Below are 23,829 nucleotides of genomic sequence, written 5' to 3'. Positions count from 1 at the left end.
GCGGTGCAGCTTTGGGGGAGCTGAAAGCTGCCCGCTGCAGAGTTGACAACAGGACGGCCCGATCAGCGACGGCTGGTGAACACCTCGGGGTAACCAATAACAAAGGTCTATTGTTCGCGTGGACGAGGCCATTAGCCAATCGTTAAGTGCTGAGCCACGAACCTTGTGCAAGAACCCTGTACCCAAAGGTATATAAGTGTTGTATGGACATTAATAAAACGTCTGATACAGCTAATTCATACTGGATCGTTCAGTCCAGACCCGTCTCCCATAGTAAGTCAAGTATTTAATGCTTCCGTAGGTATCAGCATTTCCTTCACCTTTCCACTTTAGTCTCCCTTTTTTGTTTAGCCAAATTTCTGAAATAGCCATAAAATTCACTTTTGTGTATAATTTTTACCTAATGGATGAGACAAATGGTTTTCTTAAAGCGCATTTTAACATGTTTTCCATAACTTTAGACCAGCCAACACCTCATTCAAAACTTCACACATTTATTCTTCTGAATTGACAGATTCAAGTTAACCCTTTTATTTTTGAGGGCCATTTATTAAATGCATTTAACATGACGAATAAAGGCTCTCCATATTTGTAAAATCAAATCTTTAATCTGTATCTATAGTTTAGCTCCATATTTGCTGGGGTATAAACACAATTAGAATAAGGCATACAAAGGGCTTGCAGCAACATCTTGTTGCCTGGAGACATCATCATGCCCATCATCTTACAGGGTATTTTTCCTTATGATCAGAAAAGGAAACAGAGCTAACAGTGAATGATCTGAGAACACCCTATCTGAAACAATGGCAATTTGCTTTGAGGACTCCTCTTTGGACAGAGCTGAGCAAAACTTAATTTACCACAGATAGACAACCTAATTATTGTATGAAGTATGTGCATTCAGGCTGGTCTAAAACATTCGTATGCACATGCAAACTTACATTTAACTTCTACCTTTATTTCAACAAAAGTAAATTTAATTGCATCTTTCATCAAGAAAGTCTGAGATAATCAATGCCAAAGTCATTTACACAATTACTCACTTCATTCTTCACTAACTCAATTGATGTGAGCAAACAGTTTCCTGGGCTTTTTATGTATAAGAACAATGATGAAGAACAAGTGTTCAGCACTGCTATTTGAACTGGATTTGTATTAATGGAAATCCCTCCATGGAGTGGATGACAAACCCCCTTAGAATAAAAACTTGGCTCTGATACACTGGCTGAGCAACTGGACACTTCCATATACACAAAAAATCTGGGCAAAGAAAAACAGAAATGGAGGAGCTGAGGTGTGGAAAAGCTGTTAACCATCCTACTTGCAAGCAAAAGAGAGAACTAGAGAGAATTAGAAACTTTCTCTAACATGTGGGTGCCATTATGACTGCCTCTAACATCACCGTGGGGAAGAGAAGCAGCCTAATCCCACTGTAATGCTACTAAATACGGACCAGTGCTCATTTTCAAGGCAGTCATGGTATATTTCCTCAGTTGTTATTCATCTTTCTTCCTACACTTCAGAGAAAGGTTTTATTATGTAGCATTTTTCATTATGACAGACATGAATCCAGGAGAAAGGCCTGCAGTTGCATTCACTTTTTAAAAACACAACACACTGACTGGTGAATACAGGTATCATTATAAAGGAAATCAGGTCACCCAAAGCCTCTTCACTGTGGAGAGGGTAAGACTGGGAAGGTTCATAGAACACAGAGAATGGAAAAAGGATCAAAAGCAATGTTAAGGCATACACAAACTGAAGAAAAAGGTGCTTTGAGGTCTACTCTTGTTTTCCTTCCTTTACAAGTCAGTGAATAAGTCAGTGTGTGGGTGGCGGGAAGGTCTTCACCCAGTACTTTTTCTAAATTAAGTTCCACAGTTTTGTTTTTGTTAAAAATATGTAATTTATAATTTAATATCTGTTTCAGAATTCTCAGATCTGTGGTGCTGTTAACAGTGCACTTCATTGGTGTTACCAATTTAAAAAAAAATAATTAAAAAACAGCTCTGAACTTTGCTGCTGAGATGGAAGCACTGTCTCTGAACCAGCAATGATTCCTGTCACTCTTGCTTTGCATCTTTCAAAGCCTGAAGTCTTTCTAAAAGGGGTGGGTGGGAGTAATGCCACATTGAAAAGATCCAGTCAGAAACAGGGAATCCTAAATTATCCTTGTTTAGCTTGATCAAAGCAGAATATAGGTCTTTAGCCTTCCCAAGTTCCTTGGCAAATGCATCTGCTTGAAACTCAAACCGTCGGCTTAATACAGTCAAACAAAATGAGAGAACCTGTGGAGAGAAATGTATTAAAAATTATTTTAAAATTCAGCTATCTGAAAATTCCTTACAGTAATTACTACTGTATCTATCTTCCCACATCCCACACATTGCTGTGGCTTTAGAATGATCTCACTAAGGTTTATCCAAGCCACACCTGAAACTGGGAGTCTTTCTCAACATGCAGCACTAAGCCTGATTATTAAAATAAGACACCCAATACAGCCCCTAGAAACTTCAAACTTTCCCAGTCAAAACAAAATCATTATTTAAATAGGATGATACTTCAGTGTCTATGTCTTGAAAACAATTTACCTCATTGTAAGGTGAAAAAATGAACTGGAAAATAATCATCAAGCCTATCAGGGTAGGCTGTGTGTCATAGAAACCAAATGCAGTAAAGAGTTCTTTTCGACCAATTAGCACAGCAAACAAGAAGAAGCAGAGGAAGGAATTCATCTAGAGAAAGGAAACAACATTGTTGATTGAGTCTAAACACTACATAATATCAAATAACAGATTTGCATAGGAATGCCACTATAAATTACTTTTGAACTAATATACACAGAGCAACAAACAGGTGGTCTTTACCTGCTTTCTGAAAATGCAAGCAGTAAAGAACCATTATTTTCTGTCAGTGAGCAAGAAAAAAAAGGTTAAGTAATGGAGGAAGATGAAAAGGCAAGAAGATGAGGAGGGAGTACAAGATAGAACCCATCTCCTTGAAATTAAGCAGAGGTTCTAAAAAATTTAAAGGCAAACACAATGTGTCTGTGCTGTGTTGTACTTCTCCTCCTGTTAACAATCTAGGCTTCCATCTAAGTCATGCAGCACCATGTATGAGCACACATCAAGCCACTGATACCATGCTGTTATCATATAGATAGCTTGGATAAAAAATAGAAAATCCTAATTGCCCTGGGATCTTGGAGATCATCATGAAGTGGCCCAAAGGTAAAAATTTCAGACTACCATCATCAAAGGAAAAGGTGACACTTGCTGAGGAGGCCCCACCATATAGTCAGCTACCAGAAAATGGCAACACACTCTCTTCACTGACAGTTCCTGCCATATTGTAAGGATACACTAAAAATGGAAAGCTGCCATATGGAGTCCATTGCAGTGAGCAAGAGGATCAAGTAGGTTGCAAGGCTGAAAGCCATCCACCTGGCTTTACATATTGCTGAATGGGAGAAATGGCCAACACTACCTCTCCACTGATGCGCTGATGGTGGCAAATGCTCTGTTGGGGTGGTTGAACCAATGGAAAAAGACCAGTTGGCAGTGCAGAGGGAAACTCATCTGGGCTCCTGAATTGAGGCAAGACATTGATGCCTGGGTAGAGGAGCTGGCTGTAAAAGTCCATCATGTAGATGCACAGGTACCCAAGAGTCAGGCTAATGAGGAGAGTCACAACAACGGACAGGTGGATCAGGCTGCCAAGATTACAGCATCTCAGGGATATCTGGACTGGTAACATATGGGTGAATTAATTCTGCCTTGGTGGGCCCAAGACGCCTCACGTCATCATGGGAAGAGATGGGCTCATAATCGAGGGGTGGACTTAACCACGGTCACCATCTCCCTCCCGGCTTATCCATAACAGTGAAACACGTGCTGCAATCAAGCAGGACAAAGGGGGAAAACCTCTGTGGTATGGCGGATGAGGGTCGAAATATTAGTATGGGGAAGCCTGACAGATTGATTCCATCACACTCCAGCAAAACTGCCTAGACAAGCACTACGTGCTGACAGTGGTGGAAACAAACACTGGATGGCTGGAGATTTGTACCCTGTGCCTCACCACCACTGCCCAAAACACCATCTTGGGCCTCAAAAAGCAAGTCCGGTAGGGACATGGCAGCCCATAAAGAATTGGATTGGACAATGGGACTCATTTCAAAAATAGCCTCATAGACACCTGGGCCAGAAAGCATGGGATTGAGTGGGTGTGTCATATACCCTGGCATGCACCAGCCTCTGGGAAAGCTGAACGGTATAACAGACTGTTAAGAACCACATTGAAGGCAATGGGTGGTGGGACTTCAAACATTGGGATCTACATTTAGCGAAGGCCACCTGGTTAGTTAACACTAGAGGCTCTACCAATCGAGCTGGCCCTGCCCAATCCAAACCTCCACATACTGTACATGAAGATAAGGTCCCTGTGGTGTATGTGAGGAACGTGTTAGGAAAGTCAGTTTGGACTTCGCCTCCCTCAAGCAAAGGCAAACCCATCCATGGGACTGTTTTTGCTCAAAGACGTGTGTGCACTTGGCGGATGATGCAGAGGGACAGGGAAACATGATGTACACAAATCCTCAAGGGGATTTGATTTTTGGAACAGTGTGTAATGTTGAATTGTATAATACTGGTTGCTGAACAACACTGCCAGTGTCTGCCATAACTGCCATGGACAATGAGGATGGACTGCTCCAGATATAGCAGTTGTGAGCTCCTGAAGCAGCTTGAACCAGTTTACAGCACACCAGCCCTGCTGCCCTGGAAGGCATCTAGGACAGATAAAAACCCACAGTCCTGGACTAAACGAACCCAAGACACATCTTGGAAGGATGGCCATTGACTCTGGAAATGACAACTGTGCTTATGTATATACATATATATGTAAATATGTACAGTTGGAAGATGGAGGATCCGAACATGAAGTAGATGATATAGAATGAGGTGTGGGTAATATCCTGGTTCCAGCCAGGACAGAATTAGTTTTTGCAGTAGACAGGAAGAGGCATGACCAGGACCCAGAGGTTATTCTATACCACTTCACATCGTTGCCATTGGAGGTGGGGGAAAGGGAGGCTCTTCAGAGGAGAAGGGGTTCCTTCCAGTGAGAGAACTTGGTGGAGGGAGCTGCCCAGTATTGTCTATTGCTGTTTTGGGGGTTTTCCTATGTGAATTCCTTCTGTTCTTGTACCATCTGTCATTAGTATTGTTGCGTTACTCTTCGTTTTCTTATCTCATTGCTGTTTTCAATAAATTGTTCGGATCTCAACCAACAATCTTTGCCTTTTGTGCCTCCAATTCTCCTCTGCAATTCCCCTCCCCTCGCAGAAGGCGGAAGGGAAAATAAGGGGCGAGCAAGACAGAGCTGTGTGTGTTTGGAAAGTCTCACTGGGGGGCACTGAATTGGAGAGTACCATTCCTAAACCACGACACAACTTCACAGATGAATTAAAATGGCAACACACATGCTTTCTGAGAAGCTTCCTACTGACCAGATGAAGCAACAGAGCGGACAGAAAGGTGAGTGCATGTTCACTGTAGAGCAAAGAAAAAAAAAACCAACAAACCAACTTTGTGTCACAGAGTGTGAGTATATCAGCTGAATGTACAATTTCAAATCTGGAAGTGGGAAGGCATTTGGAAACAGCAGTAATTACAAAATACTCCAGGAAACACCTCAGTTTATAACTTACCTGGCTAATGATGATATTTTTGACAGTGTGACCTAGTTTCCAGTGACCCAATTCATGGCCAAGTACAGCCAGAACTTCTTCATTTTTACATCCCTGTTTCTTATTCTGAGGGAATAACAAAGAAGAAATAATATCAGCTATGTCTAAACACCTTGGTCACTTATGTGTCACCAGATCAGGCCATTCCCTTCTAATAGCTGATACATGCATATAATTTCTTATTGAGCTTTTTTCATGAAAGCCAAACTGTGGACAAGGAGAATTCCACCATCAACAGAGTCAAGAAACACAAGCTGGACTGAGCAACAATCTAGCCTAACTTTAGGCTGCACAAGGCCATTTGTTTTTCTCAGAATTACTCCTTCAGTTTCTTCAAAAGATGTATCAGTTTTAAGCACCCTCATACTCTCCTGAGGCCACACCAGCTGTTCCAGCAGGCTCCTGAAGTGCAGTGCATATCAAAGGAGAGGCCAGAACCAGGCCACCATCCTGTTCATGACCAGGCCAGGAGAGAATGCACATGTGAAATCTGTCTATATGCTCATGTGCATTCCTCTTGCATCAAATATTCTGCATGCAGTAAAAAGCACACAAATGACACACTGAGAATTAAAAGCATTTCCTTCAAAAGGAAGATTTAGTGTAGTAGTTCCAAGTGAAGGAACATGAACTAAACCCCTGAACAGGTCCCTGTTATTATAAGGAAGGTCCAGTTTTCACATGCAGAGAACTAACATTTTGCTAAAGCCACTGCGGATTTTTACAGTCTCTTTGGTGCTATCTCAACCATTCACACAGCCCCAGAAATTCCAATCAGCAAACCAGAAATACTTTGGTGTTGAAATCATTAGGGTTTGGCTTTTAGCAACTCACTCAGGACCTTTAAAATACATTGAAAAACACAAGGGAATACCTCATCAAGAAGCTAATAACAAAATGAAAACCAAAGACAAACTCACTTTGGTTTTAGACTTTGTCTCTTCATTCTCACCATCTTCTCCTTCTGTTTGTTCTTTGTTCAATGAAGAATAGTCTTCCAAGAGGGTGTCAAAGAGCACTATCCGCTTATTCTTGAAGAATCCATAGAAATAAGCATTGCTATGAGAAGAACGCTTAGAACCTGATGGGGAAAATTCACATTAGACACCATGACCTGAATAATTCCATACACTGAAGCCTGTGCAATGCAACACGTACCAGATTCTTCCAAAGGAATTCTCAAAGTCCCCAAATGAACAGTAGATAAATTCAAGCAAATCAGTTTGCAGATGGAAGCATATTTGAAAATCTAAGTAATGATGACTCCAATAGAGAAATGTAACACTAAAAGCAGTAAAAAAACGTAAGAGCACTCATGAAGATCTAATGTCCAAGAAGAAAAGTAAATTCTACTGCAATTGCAGATTTGGGGTGGAAAGACATTGCCTCCTGGGAAAGAACCTGTGCTGAGTAATTCAGAATTCTTTCTATGTGCCAGCAAGGATGACTGGAAACAGATAAAGATGAAGATGTTAGATAAGGAGAAGATGAAAAGACAAACTACAGGTAACGGGCGGTCACTCAGTATTATTTTTCTTTGAAATAGGCCACTTTTTTACAGCTACCTTTATCTAGATCAGGTCAGTCATGGACTGTTTCTACCATCAATACACCTGAAGCCAAGAAACTCCTCTCTTTCCATGGAATGGATGGTTTCAGTTGATTAAGAAGGGTTTTTTTTTGCCTATGGACAGAAGCAACATCAGGACTGAAAAATGTCTCCATGAGAGCAGAGGTGGGTTTTTTGCAGCAAAAGATAAGTCAGGTTGAAGGCATTTGTCTTCAACTCTCACTATACATGTATGAGCTGCATAGACCTCTTAGAGCACAAAACATCCATTGTTCTTCTGGAAGCCAACCTGTGGGATGGTCATGGTGACCTTCAGCACCAAACCAAGACAGAGCAAGAGGAAGAGACTGGTCTCAGTATGAATCCTCAGCATTCAGCCCCTTCACAGTGAAGAAATCAGCAGGGTACCAATTTCATCTGCAGATCAGAAAAAACTTCATTCTCCACTAAGTATTGGTAGAGAAGGAACCTTTGTAATCTGCCTCTTACAGATTGAACCCTGAAAGTACGGAACTTGGTTGCACGTTACCAAGAAGTCAGTTTTGGAGTGCAAAGAGCTGAGAGTGCAGAAAAATATGGGTAAAAAGATGTTCACACGTCCAGCCCCCCCCTGTCAGAAAGGAATGGTGCTGGCTTAACGCTCTTCAGGATGCTACACAAAAACTAAAAAATGGTGTGATTCGGAGGTTTGGCAGCCTCCACTGCAGCTCCCTGCCACTAAAGCAGACATGCTGGAGAAGCCAATGCAGCACACTGCACAAGGGCTGCAGTACCAACAACTGGCTCACAGGACTTTGACCATGGTTAAAAGCTGGGATACAACCAGCATTGCATTTGGGAAGACCACACCTGTTTGGCAAACCTCAGCCCTGACTCTCAAGCTTGAAAAGCTTCAACTTTGCTTGAACAGAGAAGAATTTCCTGTGCCACAAGTGTATCAGTTGTTCTCAGCAGCACTCAGGCAGAGCACTGACAGGATTTGACCAGCCCAAAGTTTTGAAAATCACAGCTTCCAGGTTAGATAAAGCCTTTACCACCTGACTGCAAAATTCTACCATTTTAGCTCTTTATGCCATATCATACTGGTTTCACAAAGTCAATAAAAAACACCTCTGAGCCTCACAGGTGGAGCACAAAACTAAAACAGAATTTGGGAAAGCCCCCGAAGTCAAGCTCAGATAGGAGCAAAATGAGTAATAGTTGAAATATCAGACAGTAAAGTGGTCCATGAACATGGAAGTGAAGAGGAAATTACTTCGGCAGCTGGAATGCTCCATATTCCACAACCCAAGAAAAAAGATGAGAAATTCAGTACTATAAAGTGAAAACAATTAGTCTCAAATAGAAGGTGTAAGTCTATCCAGCCACAACCATAAGAAATCATACCTGTGAACATTTTAAGAAGTAGGTGTTTTTAACTTTCAAGACTTTTTCAACTGTTTCATCAAGGACTTTGAGAGAACTAATGCTAACCTGGGACTAGGAAAGTATAAAGGTCTTCCCTTTGTTTTACAGTTTTAAAATTGTAATCTTGACTTTTCCTGCTTCCATTCCTGACTGAGCCATGTATTTCTGTTCCACAAGAACCAGGACAATGCTTCCAGCCAGAGGCTGAGCTCAGCTGTACATTCAGCTTCACTTTTCTGACCTCAAGGCAAAACCCAGGAAAATGCTACAGACATTGACAAGTAGTATCTGAACAACATAAGCAACTGCCCTACTACGGCATCCACAATCAAAACTAAAAAACACACAAAGTCTTTTTATTAATAAAATCTCACCTTCAACAACATACACTTTAGTCAGTGGGAAGTCAATGCTCTTTGCCATTGTTTCAATTTGTTGCTTGAGCTCTCCCTCCGGAAGTGGAATGAATTTATCAAACAAAGGTGCAATATAGTCTGCATAGATTGTAACAAGGACCTGCAAACACATGCAGATATTGAGAACGGGACAAGGAAACATCTGTTTAGTATTAAAGGTGGAGCCTAAGTACAAAAAGAGAGCACAATTTCAGAAAGAAAACACTTGATAAAGCAGAGTTCTGTGTAAAGTAGGATTTGTGGCCATGGTGGCCAGTCTGCAGTTCAGCAGCAGGAGAGGCCAGGGGCAGGTGCACAAACCACCTACACACCTCGGCAGAACTGGAATGAACAGTGCAGAAGGAAAGGCCACTGGGCAGCTGGGAGCAGGGGGCACACAGGTGACCGGCTGTCACTTCCACACAGTGCACCAATTGTAGAAAGCTCTGAAGTGTTTCATACTAAGCTGTGAAGCTAAAAGATCCAGGAGATAGCCCCACTTCTAATTCCTGCTAACTTGCAAAGCCACAGTCTAAATAGAGGTAAGAAATGTCATGTCACCTATTTTCTTTCCCTCCTCCCAGCTGTCTGTAAGGCTAAGGAACCGCCTGATACCTGTGGGTCCACAATGTTTAACAGCCTTGACCCCCGCCAAAAATCACTACAGTGCACCTGCAGCTCTTCAGACTGGCATCAGCTGCAGTTCAGCTGAGAAAGCCAGAACTAGAATAACATTGTGTTGAGAAGGAAAGCTGAACTCCCTTTCCTCACACCCTGGACCTTCACAAAGTGATTTCTATTTATTTATTTTAAAAGTTTAAATTCTGGTTAGTGAAAAAGGAACAGGACATGACAGGCCAATGGATAACAACATTAACTTTGAAGTTATCTTGACAGGTTTTATTTCACTGAAAACAAGTACCTGGTCTTGACAGTGTGTGCACTGTTGAAAAAGTTCAGTGAAATCAAAAACCAGGAAACTGACTTTTGCAAAGTCAGAGCAAGCGAGGATGCCAATATGAAGCACCCCTAAAAAATAAGTTATTTTTATTACTGCACTGTTAAGGGCTTAAAACTGTGCAGGTATTTTGCAGCAAGTGCAGGAGGGTATTTCATAGAGTAGAAATCAGCTCTTTAGTTTAAACCAGTGTCTCAGACCATAAAGCATACAGGGACTAATTTTAAGGTTTTATCTCAGATTTTTGTGTAATGCCTTGATATCAGCAGACTGGTAGAAGCAGGCAGCTCTAACTGATTACAGTCATGGAATTTTTCCCTAAAACAGACTCTAAAGGATAAATCTAACACCTCAGGGTGATTTTGCATGTCAAAGCTGTTCAAACCAACACATTAGGGTCTGAAACCCTATAAAGCTGTAGTGAGGTGGTAAGATACCTGAGAGCACCAATTGTCTGGGCATGCACTTAATCTAGGGACAGGAGGGCCACTAGGTCTTGCTACATATTCTTTCAGCACAAGGAAGTTTGTAACTCTGCCAAGACATTTTGTTTTCTAGCTTTTGTTGTGTAAAAGATAGGCCAACCTCTGTTTTATCAGGTTCTAAAGTATCTGTAATACCTCAGGACAAAATCTACACAGACAGCTCAATGGGAAGACCCAGGCAGAGCAAAAATAAAATACTAGTTTGTGATATGAAAGTGAGAGAAAGAAATGTGGCATCAGCTGAGTATGTTCTGGATCTCACCTTGAAATTTAGTGCTTGATTCTACTCACCTACACTTCTTCTTTCTACTAAACTTGCTTGATAAAGACTATAAAAGGGGCATTCAGGAAGTTTTTCATATGAGCTCATATAAAATTTTTTACAATACATATTTTAAAGAAAATATGGTAAGAATAAATACAGTCAATGACTGGTATAAAGAAAGTTAAAGAAAAAAAATCTTTCACTTTCAGTGTACAAATGAGTGCAGGCCGTTTCAGAAAATCCTGTATCTTTCATGCTGAAACTACCACTTATTTTAAAATTTCAACTTAATCCTTCTACGAAAAAGCAAGTCTTTAAGACTAAACACTTAACATATGAACTGGATATCACAAAAAGAACTAATATCTGATTTTGCAAATAATAAGGCTACACTGAAAAAGTCTGCAAGTATGGGCTGTTTCATGTATATTGGCAGAGAAGTAACTCAAATGCTGAGTTAGGATTTAAGAGCACACTGCTGATCAAAGCTTCCATGAAAAAGAACAGTTCTTTAAGAACTGTTGTCTGCACAAATCTTTCAGTAACAGTCATTTCAATACATGTGACCTGGCATTTTTGATACCTAACACTATTTTTCAGAATACATTCATGGACAAAAAAGGGGAAGATGCCAGAGTATAAGGACACCTGGACTAGAGAAAGCAGGAGCCAGCACAACAAAACAGCAGAAACATTGTATAATTAAGTCAACACACTATTGTTGCCAAGCTCCACAGAAACACATGCTGGTGAGGGCGCCATGCTGGTTAGTGGCCATACAGAAATCTACGAAGCCACAGAGGTTTTACTTCAGTTACACGTTAGGCATCAGTGAAGCAAAAATACCAGCAGGCAACAAATACAATTCAGATAATGAGATCTGTATCCTGTAAGAACAGGATTATGAAAAGGCTTTGCAGTCATGATTTAAACCAAGCCACAATGACTTTCATGTTGCTGTGTCTGAGAAAGTCAATGCCGCTATAAGATGTGCAAGTAGAAATCAGATTTTCCTGTGTTAATTGCAGTGGCTTCCCACATAGCATTGTGATGACATTTTTGTACAGATGTGGCCATCCAATGCCTCTGCTTTAGAGATGAACCTGACAAACTGAAAGTCCAAGAATGTTATAAAAATGATCTGAATCTAGAAAATGCAGGGAGAAGATAAAAATAAAAAGTAACACTTAAGTAAGCAATAAATGAGAAGGTTAAGAAAGAAAACAATCAGGACTTCCTACCAAGCATTCCTAAAAACTTTTCTGGTTTCCAGGAAGTCTGAACTTGAGATGAGAATTAGGGATTGTTTGACCCATGTTTTCTGTTAGGCTAATGAGGCAGCCTTTATTACATCACTGTAAAGTAGTAATTCTTTTACTTGTTAAGGTGCTTTTTTAATCTAAAAATGAATGACTATATATACCACAGTACTTGTGTAATTTCTGCCTTGGATAAGTAATATTTTCTATACTGAGGAAAAAGACAGTAGAGCACTATGCTGAAAGACACAAAAAGTATAGACTTCAGAACTTAGAGTAACAATAGAAAATATCAAATGCTTATGATGTAGATTAAAAGATCATTTTATGTAAGCCCTAAAAACATCAGTGACAATTCAGTGTACAAAAGCAGCTATATAAGCACAACCAGGAATGGAACATTGCTTTGATACCAAGCAATGCACTGAGGGCTGTGTGCAATAACCTTAAAGAAACGCTCAATGGAAACACCACTGACCAAAGCATAATCTCTTTTGTCTTGTGAAATTGCCAGCAGTTGCCCTTGTGCCCTTTTGATATTTAGGAACAAGGGAAAACCCATCATCACATAGTGCTGTATTTCTAGTACCTATTCTACAGCTTTTTTAATGCTTATTTTTCAATTGTTGAAGACACTATAATTCTAAATAGATAAAATACATCACATTAATGTGGACAATTATTATGAACTATTATTCCTGAACAAGTACACTGAGAGCAAGTCACTCTGTTCAAGTTTGTAGGCACTGAAATTCACATGAGATTTAGAGTTTTTTTTATTTCGTTTCAGCTGTGCACAGCATGCTGAGCCATGCAAGTAAGCTGATGTTTGGAAGAAACACAAACACATTCTCATACTCACCAAGGAAACAACTAAGGTGAAGAGCCAGGCATAGATGAAGAAGTAGTCTCCCCCTATTTTAATAATGTAAAGCAGAAGAGATGTCACTGGCAACAGAATACACTGAGTGACAACAAACTTCTTGATAGCATCCTTAAAAAAAAATCCCAGCGTCTGTAAAGAAAGGATAAAGAGTATCAGTGATATGTCAATGTATATAGTAATGTGCTGCTGTGGTTAATGAACTGATTCCTTCAGGTAAGACAAACGGCAAAACAGTGATGCCAGTGTAGTAAGAAAATAAGAGTCAAAAAAGGTGGAAGAACATTTTCATCTCCTCTGCTAATAGCTCCTTTCAGGCACAGCGACTCAAGCCCATGCAGATGCACTCTTCCTTACTATGATTTGGCCCAAACTCTTTATTTTGTGTTGCACGTTCATTAAAGGAGAAAAGAAAAATTTAAGCTTATCTGTCCCTTACTTTCTTTACCAATCGATATCCCAGACAACAAGGGATTCTTAAGAGAATAAGAAATCCTCAAAGAGACATAGCTAATGTAAAATGTTTTGTCTTTCACTTAACAGTTGCCTTCATTCATGTTAACTTTCAGTTACCACTATGCTAATTGTCTGAACTGAAAATATATAGAAATCCTATTACAGGTTTTCAACAATACACTGGGCATTCTAGTCCAAGGTTCCTCTGACATATGGTTACTACTCAAGTAGCTGTCTCAGGTTTTAAAATTAACAAAGCAATAGAAATTTCAAAGACCTTACCTGAATAAATCTGATCTAATGACTCTGCAACATGATTAGAGACGCACATCTAGCTCTAAAAGCTTAGTATGCTAAGATCTTTCCAACAAGGCTTCATTGAAAAGTATATACTACTTTAAAGAACTCATCTGGAAAGAAAAACCAGTCAACTACAACCCATTGAGCTCATCTTTTCATTTTAAATCTTTACTTCCAGCTCCACAATCTTGGAGGAACAGAGCTAGAAAATTGCATGGTGTCATTCCTCTTTCCCCAGCATCTTTCCTGCGTCCTAGGCAAATATGACTTTGAGAAAAATCCTAATTTTCAGCAAGCCACTCCTACAGAATCACAGACTATTCTGAGTTGGAAGGGACCCACAAGGACCATCGAGTCCAACTCTTAAGTCAATGGCCCACACAGGAGATTGAACCCATGACCTTGGCATTATTACAACCAAGTTTTAAGAAGAAAGAGACTATCTCAAGATCAGTTGATAATCACTGCTAGAAATCCCAAAGTCTGGGCTGGTACCAGGTGTGAATTTGGTTCATTCACCAAGGGAGCCAGCCTGAAATGAGTCTGAAATGAGAGAAGGAGATTTGACTGTGTTTGTGAGACCTTTGGTACCTGAGACTGAACTGGACTCAGTCTTCAGCTCTCAGCATGAAGACCCACTGCTGTGAAAAAAACATTGTAAAGGATATTGTGCAGGTAGCTCAACCAAGCACTTAACCTCCACAGTCAAGGCATAGTGCTTGCACTGACAACAGTGAAGCACACAGTGTGTGCACAACAAGAAAATGTTCAGAGATACACCCATAACACTGCTTACCCTTCCCAAAGCACACAAACCATATGAATTCTGCAAGTTCTTAGGGCACTTTTAAAGAAGCCCAAGCTGTTATGTTCAGTATTTGACCCGCTCCTTCTGTACAGAGACAGGGCCTAATCAAGTTAAGCTCTCCATCAATCAGCTATTCTGCCAACTGGCTCTAATTGTTGTGATGGTCTCTGGACTTTTGTGTGCTAAACTTAAAGGGCTGGCAGATGCTGAACCAAGACGGAACTTACTCCTCACAAAGATAGGAGAAGCAACCAAGGTGCAGGCCTGATGCAACTACAGGATTGACATGAGATATAAGAGTGAGATGGCTTTTGATGTGTTTAAGGATTCTAAATGTCAAAAGAATGTCTAAGTTAGGCCAGGGCATAAGGAAGAACTACGACTTTGCCAGACTTTACAACTTTTTAGGACTGCAGAACTGAAGTGATTGCCGCAGAACAATCCAAATACATTAAACAGATATTTCCCCTAAAGAAAAGATTGATTGAGTCATGCTCTGGAAATATGGCAACACTTGTCCTAGTTAGAGCGGCCGGTACCATCTTGTCATTGTGTGGGTGTAACCAAAACTGTGTATTCTACACCCTCTATCTCATTTCCAGCAAACTGTTAACAATGGACCATTTGCAGCAGCTGCCCAGGGCACACCTGAGCCCTCAGGCTACAAGCTGGGTGTTAAGAGAACCCTGTGAGATAAGGCCTTCACACCAGTGACTCAGGTGTGGTAACTCCCGTGTGGGGAGGCATCAGCACCTTCACACCCAGCCTGAAGGGTCATATCTGCTAATGAGCCACCAAGAATTCCAAAAATATCCCATGACTACAGAATAAATCGCCCATTGTCAAACTCCTGACCCCGGGAAGGTACTGGGCATTCCCACCTGAACCTAAGCATAGATAATCTTCAGGTTTGGGGACTTCTGGTACCACTTATGGGATCCAGAGGAGAACCAGAACCTCAACAGGACTGTGACTGCCACTCTCAACCAGACTGTGACCATCCTCCTCACCAACAGGTTTTTTCCCTTCCTTTTACTTTGCACTCAGGGGGACCACGTGGGGCTCATCATAGGGGCCAACAAACCCCATGGTGTTTGTGCCCCAGGGTGCTGGGTTATATTTCTGGGGTTTGTGGGTTAAAGCCAATTTCTCTTTGTCGCATTGCATTTATTGTAATATTTTTATTAAATTGTAACGGTGACTTATAATCTTTTTGAGTTAGGATCATTTCTCCTGCCAGTGTACCTTTAAACCAGCACAACATTCTTTCCTCCCTTGCTAGAAGCAGGACGTTAGCCTGCCAGCATGCTCACTGTAAAGTCTGCAGCAGGGAAAGGGATTCCCAGGACTATGCCTCAGAACGACCTGGGACACAAAAGGCCATGGGCACGCTCATTCTGACCGTGAGCATTTCCTCACTGGTAAGAGAAAAAAGTTAATACATGGATTTTCAGAAGCACAAGATTTTTTTTTTACAAGACCAGAGAGCTAAATGGAGTATAAAAGAGTTCTGAGTTTGTCACACACTCAAGGTTTATGACTAATTAGAACAATCTTCAGATTTGCTTCCCAAAGCCTGGAGCACCAGCTGCCACTGGCCCAGTATCCAAACATCAAAAGTGGGGGGAACACATGGCCAAACCAACCTTGTTTTCTGGGAATACACACAGATGTCACAGTAAAACTGCAGTGAGTGTTTTCATAGTTAAGCTTGACTGGAAAGAAAACAGTATGCCCCTGAAAAACTGATGTGAACCAAAACCACACTCGATGTGTCAGGATCTACACATTCCTGTTTGAAAGGGTGCAAACTGGATCACTGCATTTAGAGCTTTTTATGACTTATTTTCTTAGTTGTTTATAAAAAGAAGTAAGAACATTAATTTATCTACTGGGAATGTGAGTTTTTAAACAAACTGATTTCACTTATTTAGGTCTTCTCTTGCTCAGTCTTCCTGCCACGTTAGAGACATTGGCAAATACCAGAGCATCTCTACTGATATTAAAATGAGCTGAACAGATTTATCCCACATCTGCTACACATCCAAATTTCATTCTACTGCAAAAAAACCACCAACCAAACAACAACTTTCTAGTAGATTTGGAGCAGATAGCACTGCAGACAAAACCAGCTGGGTCCAAAAACAGAAAACACATCTTATGTGCTGGCACAAAATGGCTAATGATCTGCCCCAGATTGAGGTTCTTCTCCCAGAAAGAATATTTGATCTCAAGAGAAACAGATACTGACAAAGATTAAACCAAGTTGCTGAAAGAAATTAAGAAAGCCAGAGGTTTTATTATTGAGTACCTAATAGAGGTACAAATGAAGAGCTTAATTCTCCAGTTTAGTAAAGGCTGATACAAGAAATCAGAAGGTGAAACAAAATAAGGAGAGAAGTAATTTCTCTGTTTTCTTTCATGTGGTCAGTGGCCATAAATCAGGAGTCCCCCTATCATGCAGTGATCCAGACCTCTAAGGAAGGACATATGAAGGGCAAAGAACAGTCCATCCAAAATTGAACAGCTGAGGCATGAAATGCTCTTTGTCCCATCCCCAGAACACAGACTCAGAGGCACAGGCTCACACAGAGCCTGCTGCAGCATGGGCATTCCTGCAACAGTCCCAAACCACCATTGCTCTGATTTTTATGCAGTCCAAGTATAAATGGTCCTAAAACTAATGATCTTTGGCACAGATATGGACAGACCAGTCCATCTAACCAACCTGACACTATTAGGTCAGTAAAAGAAACTCTCTACAATACCTGTTGATTGAAGCCATGTTTCTCTTCTATGACAAATGTATTATATAAACTCCATGGCAGACCAGTCAGGGCACTGAAGAGTGTTGCAAGCAGCAGAAATACCAATGACTGAACAATCTAAAAAAGCAAACAAAAAACCAAACCCACTTGATATTTAGTGACCCGTAACATAAATATTCTGGGTGTTAAAATGGATTTTAGGTCAGTGGCTTAACTGAAACTGGTTAGAAGATGAAGCTAGATAAATTCACAGAAATAATTTGTGATGATTAGATTACTTCTCACTGGAATAGCTTACTAAGGGTTTGGGACACGAATTTGTGTACATGCCTCATCCACAGAACAAGGACAACATAAGCAGCAGCCTCAAATTTCTTATTGTGCAGGAAGATCAAACCTAGGATTAGTAAAAAGACAATACCCAAATAAAGAGCACCCAAAAACCTGATCCACCACCTCGTTTGACTCAAGTAGCTCTATGACTTATACCAGGCTATTTTAATTAGTAAGCTAATTTAAAAGCCATATACTGTTACCAGTTCTCAGACTCACATAATCACTGTGTGCACCAGAAAGTATCTGATATTTTTACTATACTATAGGGTAGCTAAATCCTACTTTTAACTAAATGTCAACTTAGAAATAAAAATTATTACTGCAGTATGGAACAAATGTTCTTACAGAAATGTAAGGCCTGCTTACCTCATATTCTTGTCCAAACCCAGCATGCCCAGAGATCTGACCAGACAGTTTCCAGAGAAAAGGAATTCCTCCACAGAGAAGAATCATCTTGAAAACAAAACCACATACCACAGCCGCAGTATGAAACAGACTGTCATTTTGGTCTACTAAAATTTCAGCATGATAAGGGTGAATAAGACAAGTTTTAAAATTAGGCATTTTCTCCCCCTCTGATTCTAAGAGTGACAAAGCAAACCTGGCTGAAAGAAAGCATACCAGTAATTCTAACACAGCATCTTACCTTCAATTAACTTGCTGGGTTAATGAATCATACTTCAACCTATTAAAGGCAAAAGCTTGCAAAACTGATATCCAGGTTCATCAACTTTAGCCACAACAGTCTCTTTCAAGTTCAGGCCGATCCAAAAGCCAGTAAAGGAAGCAGTTTATGCTTTAAGTAGGTGGCAAATGCAAACAATAAAGGCTACCTCATTTGAGATGGAATGTGATAAACCCAGGACAGTTCCAAGAAACAGAAAGACACAGCTCAGCATCACAGACAGGAGCAACAACTCACCATCACAGACATGTAGAGAAGAAGCTGCACATACCCTACACATGAGGGCTATACATTTAGTTGCACAATATAATCATGGAAACACTTAGGATGGAAAGGCTCTCTAAGATCACTGAGTCCAGCTGCTACCCAGCACTGCCAAGCCCACCACTAACCCATGTCCCCACTCACACATCCCTCCAGGGATAGTGACTCCACTTCTGCCCCGGGCAGACTGTGCCAGGGCCTGACAACCCTTTCCACAAAGAAAACTTTCATTCCAGATAAACCTCCCCTGGAGGGGGGTTTAACTTGAGGCTGTTTCCTCTTGTTCTCTGTTACAATGCTTGACCATCCTTTCAGTGAAGAAATACGATACCCAACATACAAAATATCCAACTTAAACCCCCCCTGTCACAACTTAAGGTCATTTCCTCTGGTCCAGTTGGACCTGAGACTGACCCCCTGTATGCCAGGACACCCTTGGCCTCTTTGGTCACCTGAGCACACATCGGCTCACGTGCAGCCACTGCTGACCAGGTCCTTTCCCAAGGGACAGCTTTCCAGACAATGCTCCCAGCCTGGAGCACTGCCTGGGACTGTTGTGACCCAAGGGCAGGACTTGGCAGCTGACTGTTCCAAAAACTGCTTTTTCAGGCCAGTGCTCAATAAAGCTAGGAGCTTTAACTCACATATTCCATGTTTTCTTGCTTGGCTTTTGAACACCAACATCACTACAACACAATTCAATAATGGCAGCAGCAGTTTGAGACATACCTATTTTCCAGCTGTCTATCACCGCCACAGCTGAAACAGTAGAACAACATACAAACTAAGATGCTTGTTGACTTAGTAACTGGCTTTGGCTGCTGCTTAGAAAGCACCAGCATAGTCTGGCTTTTTTGCTCAGGTGTGGAAGACAGCTGGATGCACTAATTTCCTTAACAAATCAATCAGCTGCCAGCATCATTGTAGACCTGTTATTATAGAAACAGGAACAGGACAGAAAGAAAAGGTCATGACAGAAAGCAAAAACTGTGCTTTTCCTACACAGGCAGGCATGATCACAGAATGGTTTGGGTGCGAAAGGACCTCATTCCAAATGCCTTGCCATGGGAAGGGACACCTTCCATTAGACCAGGTTGCTCCAAGCCTCTTACAACCTGGCCCTGAACACCTTCAGGGATGGCGCAGCCACAGCTTCTTCACAGACAAGCAACCCAAGAAACCCACCGACTCAAAAGAAAAGACTGAGAATTAGCATGGAATAATTTAACTAAGAGAAAGTAGAATACTAACAAAGAGAAGAACTATGTAACTTGTAGCCAATGAACTTCAATTTTATTTCTTAATATGTATAAATGGCATAAAGTTTCCATGATCGGGGAGCCAGCCTTTTGTGGCTTACCACTAGCACACAACAACTCCAACTCTCTCAGCCTGTCTTTGAAGAAGAGGTGTTCCAGCCCTCTGACCATTTCTGTGGCTTCCTCTGGACCCACTCTGACAGGTCCTGTGTCTTTCCTGCACTGGAGACCCCAGAGCTGAAGGCAGCACCGCAGATGGGGTCTTACCTGACTAGAGCAGAGGGGCAGAATCTCCCTGCTGCCCTCATTGCTGTGGATCAGCACAGGACACAATTGGCTCTCTGGGCTGCAATTACACACTGCCAGATCAGGTCCAATTTTTCATCAAACAGGACCCTGAAGTTCCTCTTCACAGGGCTGCTCTCAATCCCCTTATCCCCCAGTCTGTGCTGGTACAGGGGAATGCCCCAACCCACGTGCAGCGCCTTGCACTTGGCCTCACTGAACTCCATGAGGTTTGCACAACCCCACTTCTTCAGCCTGTCAAGATCATCCTGAACAGTATCCACTCCTCCTGCCCATCAGCTGCCTCACTGAGCCTAATGTCGGCTGCAAACCTGCTGAGAGTGTGCGCAGTTCCACTGAAGTTTTAAACAGCATTCACCCAAGTACGGACCCTTGAGAGCCACCACTGGTTTCCACTCGGAAACTTTATCTCTCTGGCTTTATCTCTTTGGATGCAGCCATCCAGCCAATTCTTTATTTATGTAACAGTCCATCTGGCAAATCCAGTTTAGTGGCTACAGTGTTGTGGAGGACCATAAAAACAATAAGCCTGGATAAAGATAAGCACAGACTGCTGATCTGGCTCTAAATTCAGCGGTAAAAGGGCTTTCAATCCATGTATGTTTTCCTTAAAAAAAACAAGGGAACCTGTTTTGGCTAAAGCTCTTGAAATCAAGATAAAGCTTCAAAACCCTTTGACTCATTGCATTTGCTAAGTGGCACCACCTCACTCTGTTCACCAAACCACTGCTGCAGAGCAGCTTTCATTTGCAAATTAAATACTGCCTCCAAAGTCAGTCTGAAACACAGAAGCTTTTTGAACTCATAAGAATTGTCTCGAGTTCTACTAAGCATACCAAAAATTCCAAAAAGAAGAACATAACAAGACAGCACTGACACAACATCCTTACAAGTCATACAAAAGGAAATGAAATACAGGTTGGGCTGCACAAATGAGATCAGGAAATGTCAAAGTTAAGAGCTGTGATAAGTCTTAAGTACTGGGTTTGCATCATTGTTCTACAGTTACATGACTGATTCTACTTTATAGTCCTATTTTCATTATCTTTCATGACTGTAATTTTTGCTTTCTTAAGTTCATCATGAAGTTGGATCATACTTCAATTTTATTTCACAACGCCAGGCACTTCAGGATTCCTTTTTGACCCAGTTGTGCTACTGATGAGCAATGTATTTCAGCAGGGAGTTAAAAGGCTCTAGGACTCTTAAAACTGTTTGAAAATCACATACATATATACTTTATTCTAACTCAGGGGTTTTGTTTTTTCTTATACATGAATATTACTTGGTCAGTATAATTCTTATATTTGAGAAGTATCAATTGGTACTCTCCACGTTCTCACAGGCTCCTCTTTTCACTTTCTACTTAAATTTTATCTAAAAATTAAAGTACTTGCGTCCCTCCAAACACAGGGAAAGGACTGTATTTTGACAATTTAAAATAGCTGTCATGCTATTTGGCAATGGAAACCATAATACAATAAATATAATAAGATGTAAAGTACTGTTGTAGTTGTGCACTATGACTCAGCACTGCAGAGACAAATTATGTGTTGTCTGAATAATTATTTGTTTTTATATGGTAAATACAGCCTCAAACAAGGAACACAGAATCCTAGGCGGTCCAAATGTCAGTGTTTGCCAAAAGATGCCAGAATGCCAATGGTGCAGCTGCATGGGATCAGTAAAAACCAAAGTAGTTCACGGTTCAAGTACATGAAAAATATCATATGAAATGTACTTACAGTTCCCTCAACCTCTGAATAGAGGCCTGACCAAAAGCTGAAAGTACTTTTGTCCAGCTGATAGAGACGAGATTTTTCAAATGTTTCGGAATCCATGATCTGTCCCAGTTCCTGTGGTACATGCGTTGTTGTTCTATACACCCGTCTCTGAAAAATTGAAGAAGAAACTTCAAGTCTACATCTAATATTTTAAGGAGATAAATATGATTGAAAAGTTAACACCTAGCATGATCCCACAGGCCACCAGAGAAAGATTAAAAAAAATGAAGAAAACTCACACAAAATAACAAATATTCTTAATTCCTGTTTTCTTTCAGGTTCCAAATACAAAACTGAAGTATAATTATTAATGTTATAACCAGGAACTGAGTTGCTGGCTTATCAACTTATTTAGAATAGTTCAACTACAGATCACACAAACTTATTTTCCACAGGATGTGACTTACTGCACCACAGTAACAACTAAGCAGAATTTGAAACCAAACACCAGATCCTCCGATGCAAACCATGTGATTTCACCACAAAACAGATCTACGGCGTTGCTGCACAAATAAGGTGGTATTTCATTTTCAGTACAGAAAATTTCTAAAGAATAAAAGTTTCTTCCCTCTGCTGCCTTATCTTGTTTCAGTCCACCTATGCCTTCTCAAAGAGGTACTCTCTGTCACTGCAAAATACATTCTCCCTCCGTCTGGGGCACCGGGCCGCAGTGTGCCCGACCCCAGGGCGCACAGGGACTGCCAGCACCGCTCCCCGCCCTCCGCAGTGCTCTCCACCCCGCCAGGCCCCGGGGATGGCGCTGGAAACACTCCGGGGTGGGTGTTGCTGAACGTGCCAGGACCGTCCCTGCTCTGCCCCAGCGGGCAGGATGGGGGTAGAGATGCTGCTGGCAGGAGACAGCCAAGACCTGACAGAAAGGACACTCCGTGTTGTATAATGATATACTATGCAAAAAGAAGAGGGGTGTGGGATGTGCTTTCCAGGCTGGATATCACTCGGAGGCCGCCCAGGCGTGGTCTGCTCCTGGAGGTGGTGAGCTTCGGCCTGTGGAACACTTGCGGGGTTTCGCCCTCTTCCCTTCACCTGTCGTTATTTCAACCCATACGTTTCCTCGTTTTTGCGCTTCCCGCTCTCTCAGCTGTCCCGAGGAGAAGGATCGAGCTGCTGGGGGTGGGGGTGCTGGGCCGGCGGTGACTCCGCTGCACTCACACAACTCACCGTTGTGAGCGTCCCCACCACCCGCTACAGTGCGCTGCGGACGCATCCCGGGACAGGCCCGAGCCCTCCCCAGGCAGGGGACAGGCCCCGCATCCCTCGGCCCCGGCCCCGGCTCCGGCCACCCGCCACGGCACGCCGGGTCGCGCCCAGCCCAGCCCGGCCCGGCCCGGCCCGCCCCGCCGGCGCCCGTCCCCGCCAGAGCCCCGCCGACCTGCCGGTGAGCCAGAAAGGCCTCCCAGAGGTAGACGGTCCAAGAGAAGAGCAGGACGGAGCAGAAGATGCGGCGCTCGGCTGACAGGTCTGCCCACAGCTCCCCGGACAGCGCCATGGCCGCTCCGCCCGCCGCGCGCTGCGGCGCCGCCTGGCGGCCGGAGGAGCCGCGGGACGGGGCGGGCGCCGCGCGGGAGGGGGCGGGCGCCGCGCGGGAGGGGGCGGGCGCCGCGCGGGAGGGGGCGGGCGCCGCGCGGGAGGGGGCGGGCGCCGCGCGGGAGGGGGCGGCTCGTCCGCGCCGCGCGGGAGGGGGCGGGCGCCGCGCGGGAGGGGGCGGCTCGTCCGCGCCGCGCGGGAGGGGGCGGGCGCCGCGCGGGAGGGGGCGGCTCGTCCGCGCCGCGCGGGAGGGGGCGGGCGCCGCGCGGGAGGGGGCGGCTCGTCCGCGCCGCGCGGGAGGGGGCGGGCGCCGCGCGGGAGGGGGCGGCTCGTCCGCGCCGCGCGGG

General features: G+C 42.7%; 1 protein-coding gene across 2 annotated transcripts; it reads right to left on the bottom strand.

The window, feature by feature from the left end:
- Nucleotides 1–584: 584 nt before the first annotated feature.
- ZMPSTE24 (zinc metallopeptidase STE24) lies at nt 585–23,475 on the bottom strand. 2 transcript variants are annotated; one of them, XM_071576645.1, is made up of 10 exons: nt 23,328–23,475; nt 21,899–22,045; nt 18,006–18,092; nt 17,304–17,420; nt 12,951–13,103; nt 9,101–9,242; nt 6,670–6,830; nt 5,711–5,815; nt 2,592–2,735; nt 585–2,288 (listed from the first exon to the last, which is right to left on the bottom strand). In XM_071576645.1, the coding sequence occupies exons 1-10, from the start codon at nt 23,442–23,444 to the stop codon at nt 2,064–2,066; spliced, it is 1,398 nt and encodes a 465-aa protein (XP_071432746.1). In that variant the 5' UTR covers nt 23,445–23,475; the 3' UTR covers nt 585–2,063. The 2 variants fall into 2 exon arrangements, with proteins under 2 accessions (XP_071432746.1, XP_071432747.1); XM_071576646.1 differs by lacking the exon at nt 2,592–2,735.
- Nucleotides 23,476–23,829: the final 354 nt, after the last annotated feature.

The sequence above is a fragment of the Pithys albifrons genome, chromosome 24 (genome assembly GCF_047495875.1).
Source record: "Pithys albifrons albifrons isolate INPA30051 chromosome 24, PitAlb_v1, whole genome shotgun sequence".
NCBI classification, from domain to species: Eukaryota; Metazoa; Chordata; class Aves; order Passeriformes; family Thamnophilidae; genus Pithys; species Pithys albifrons.
Note: the sequence above shows the minus strand (reverse complement) of the source record. Positions and strands in the feature narration are given on the sequence as shown.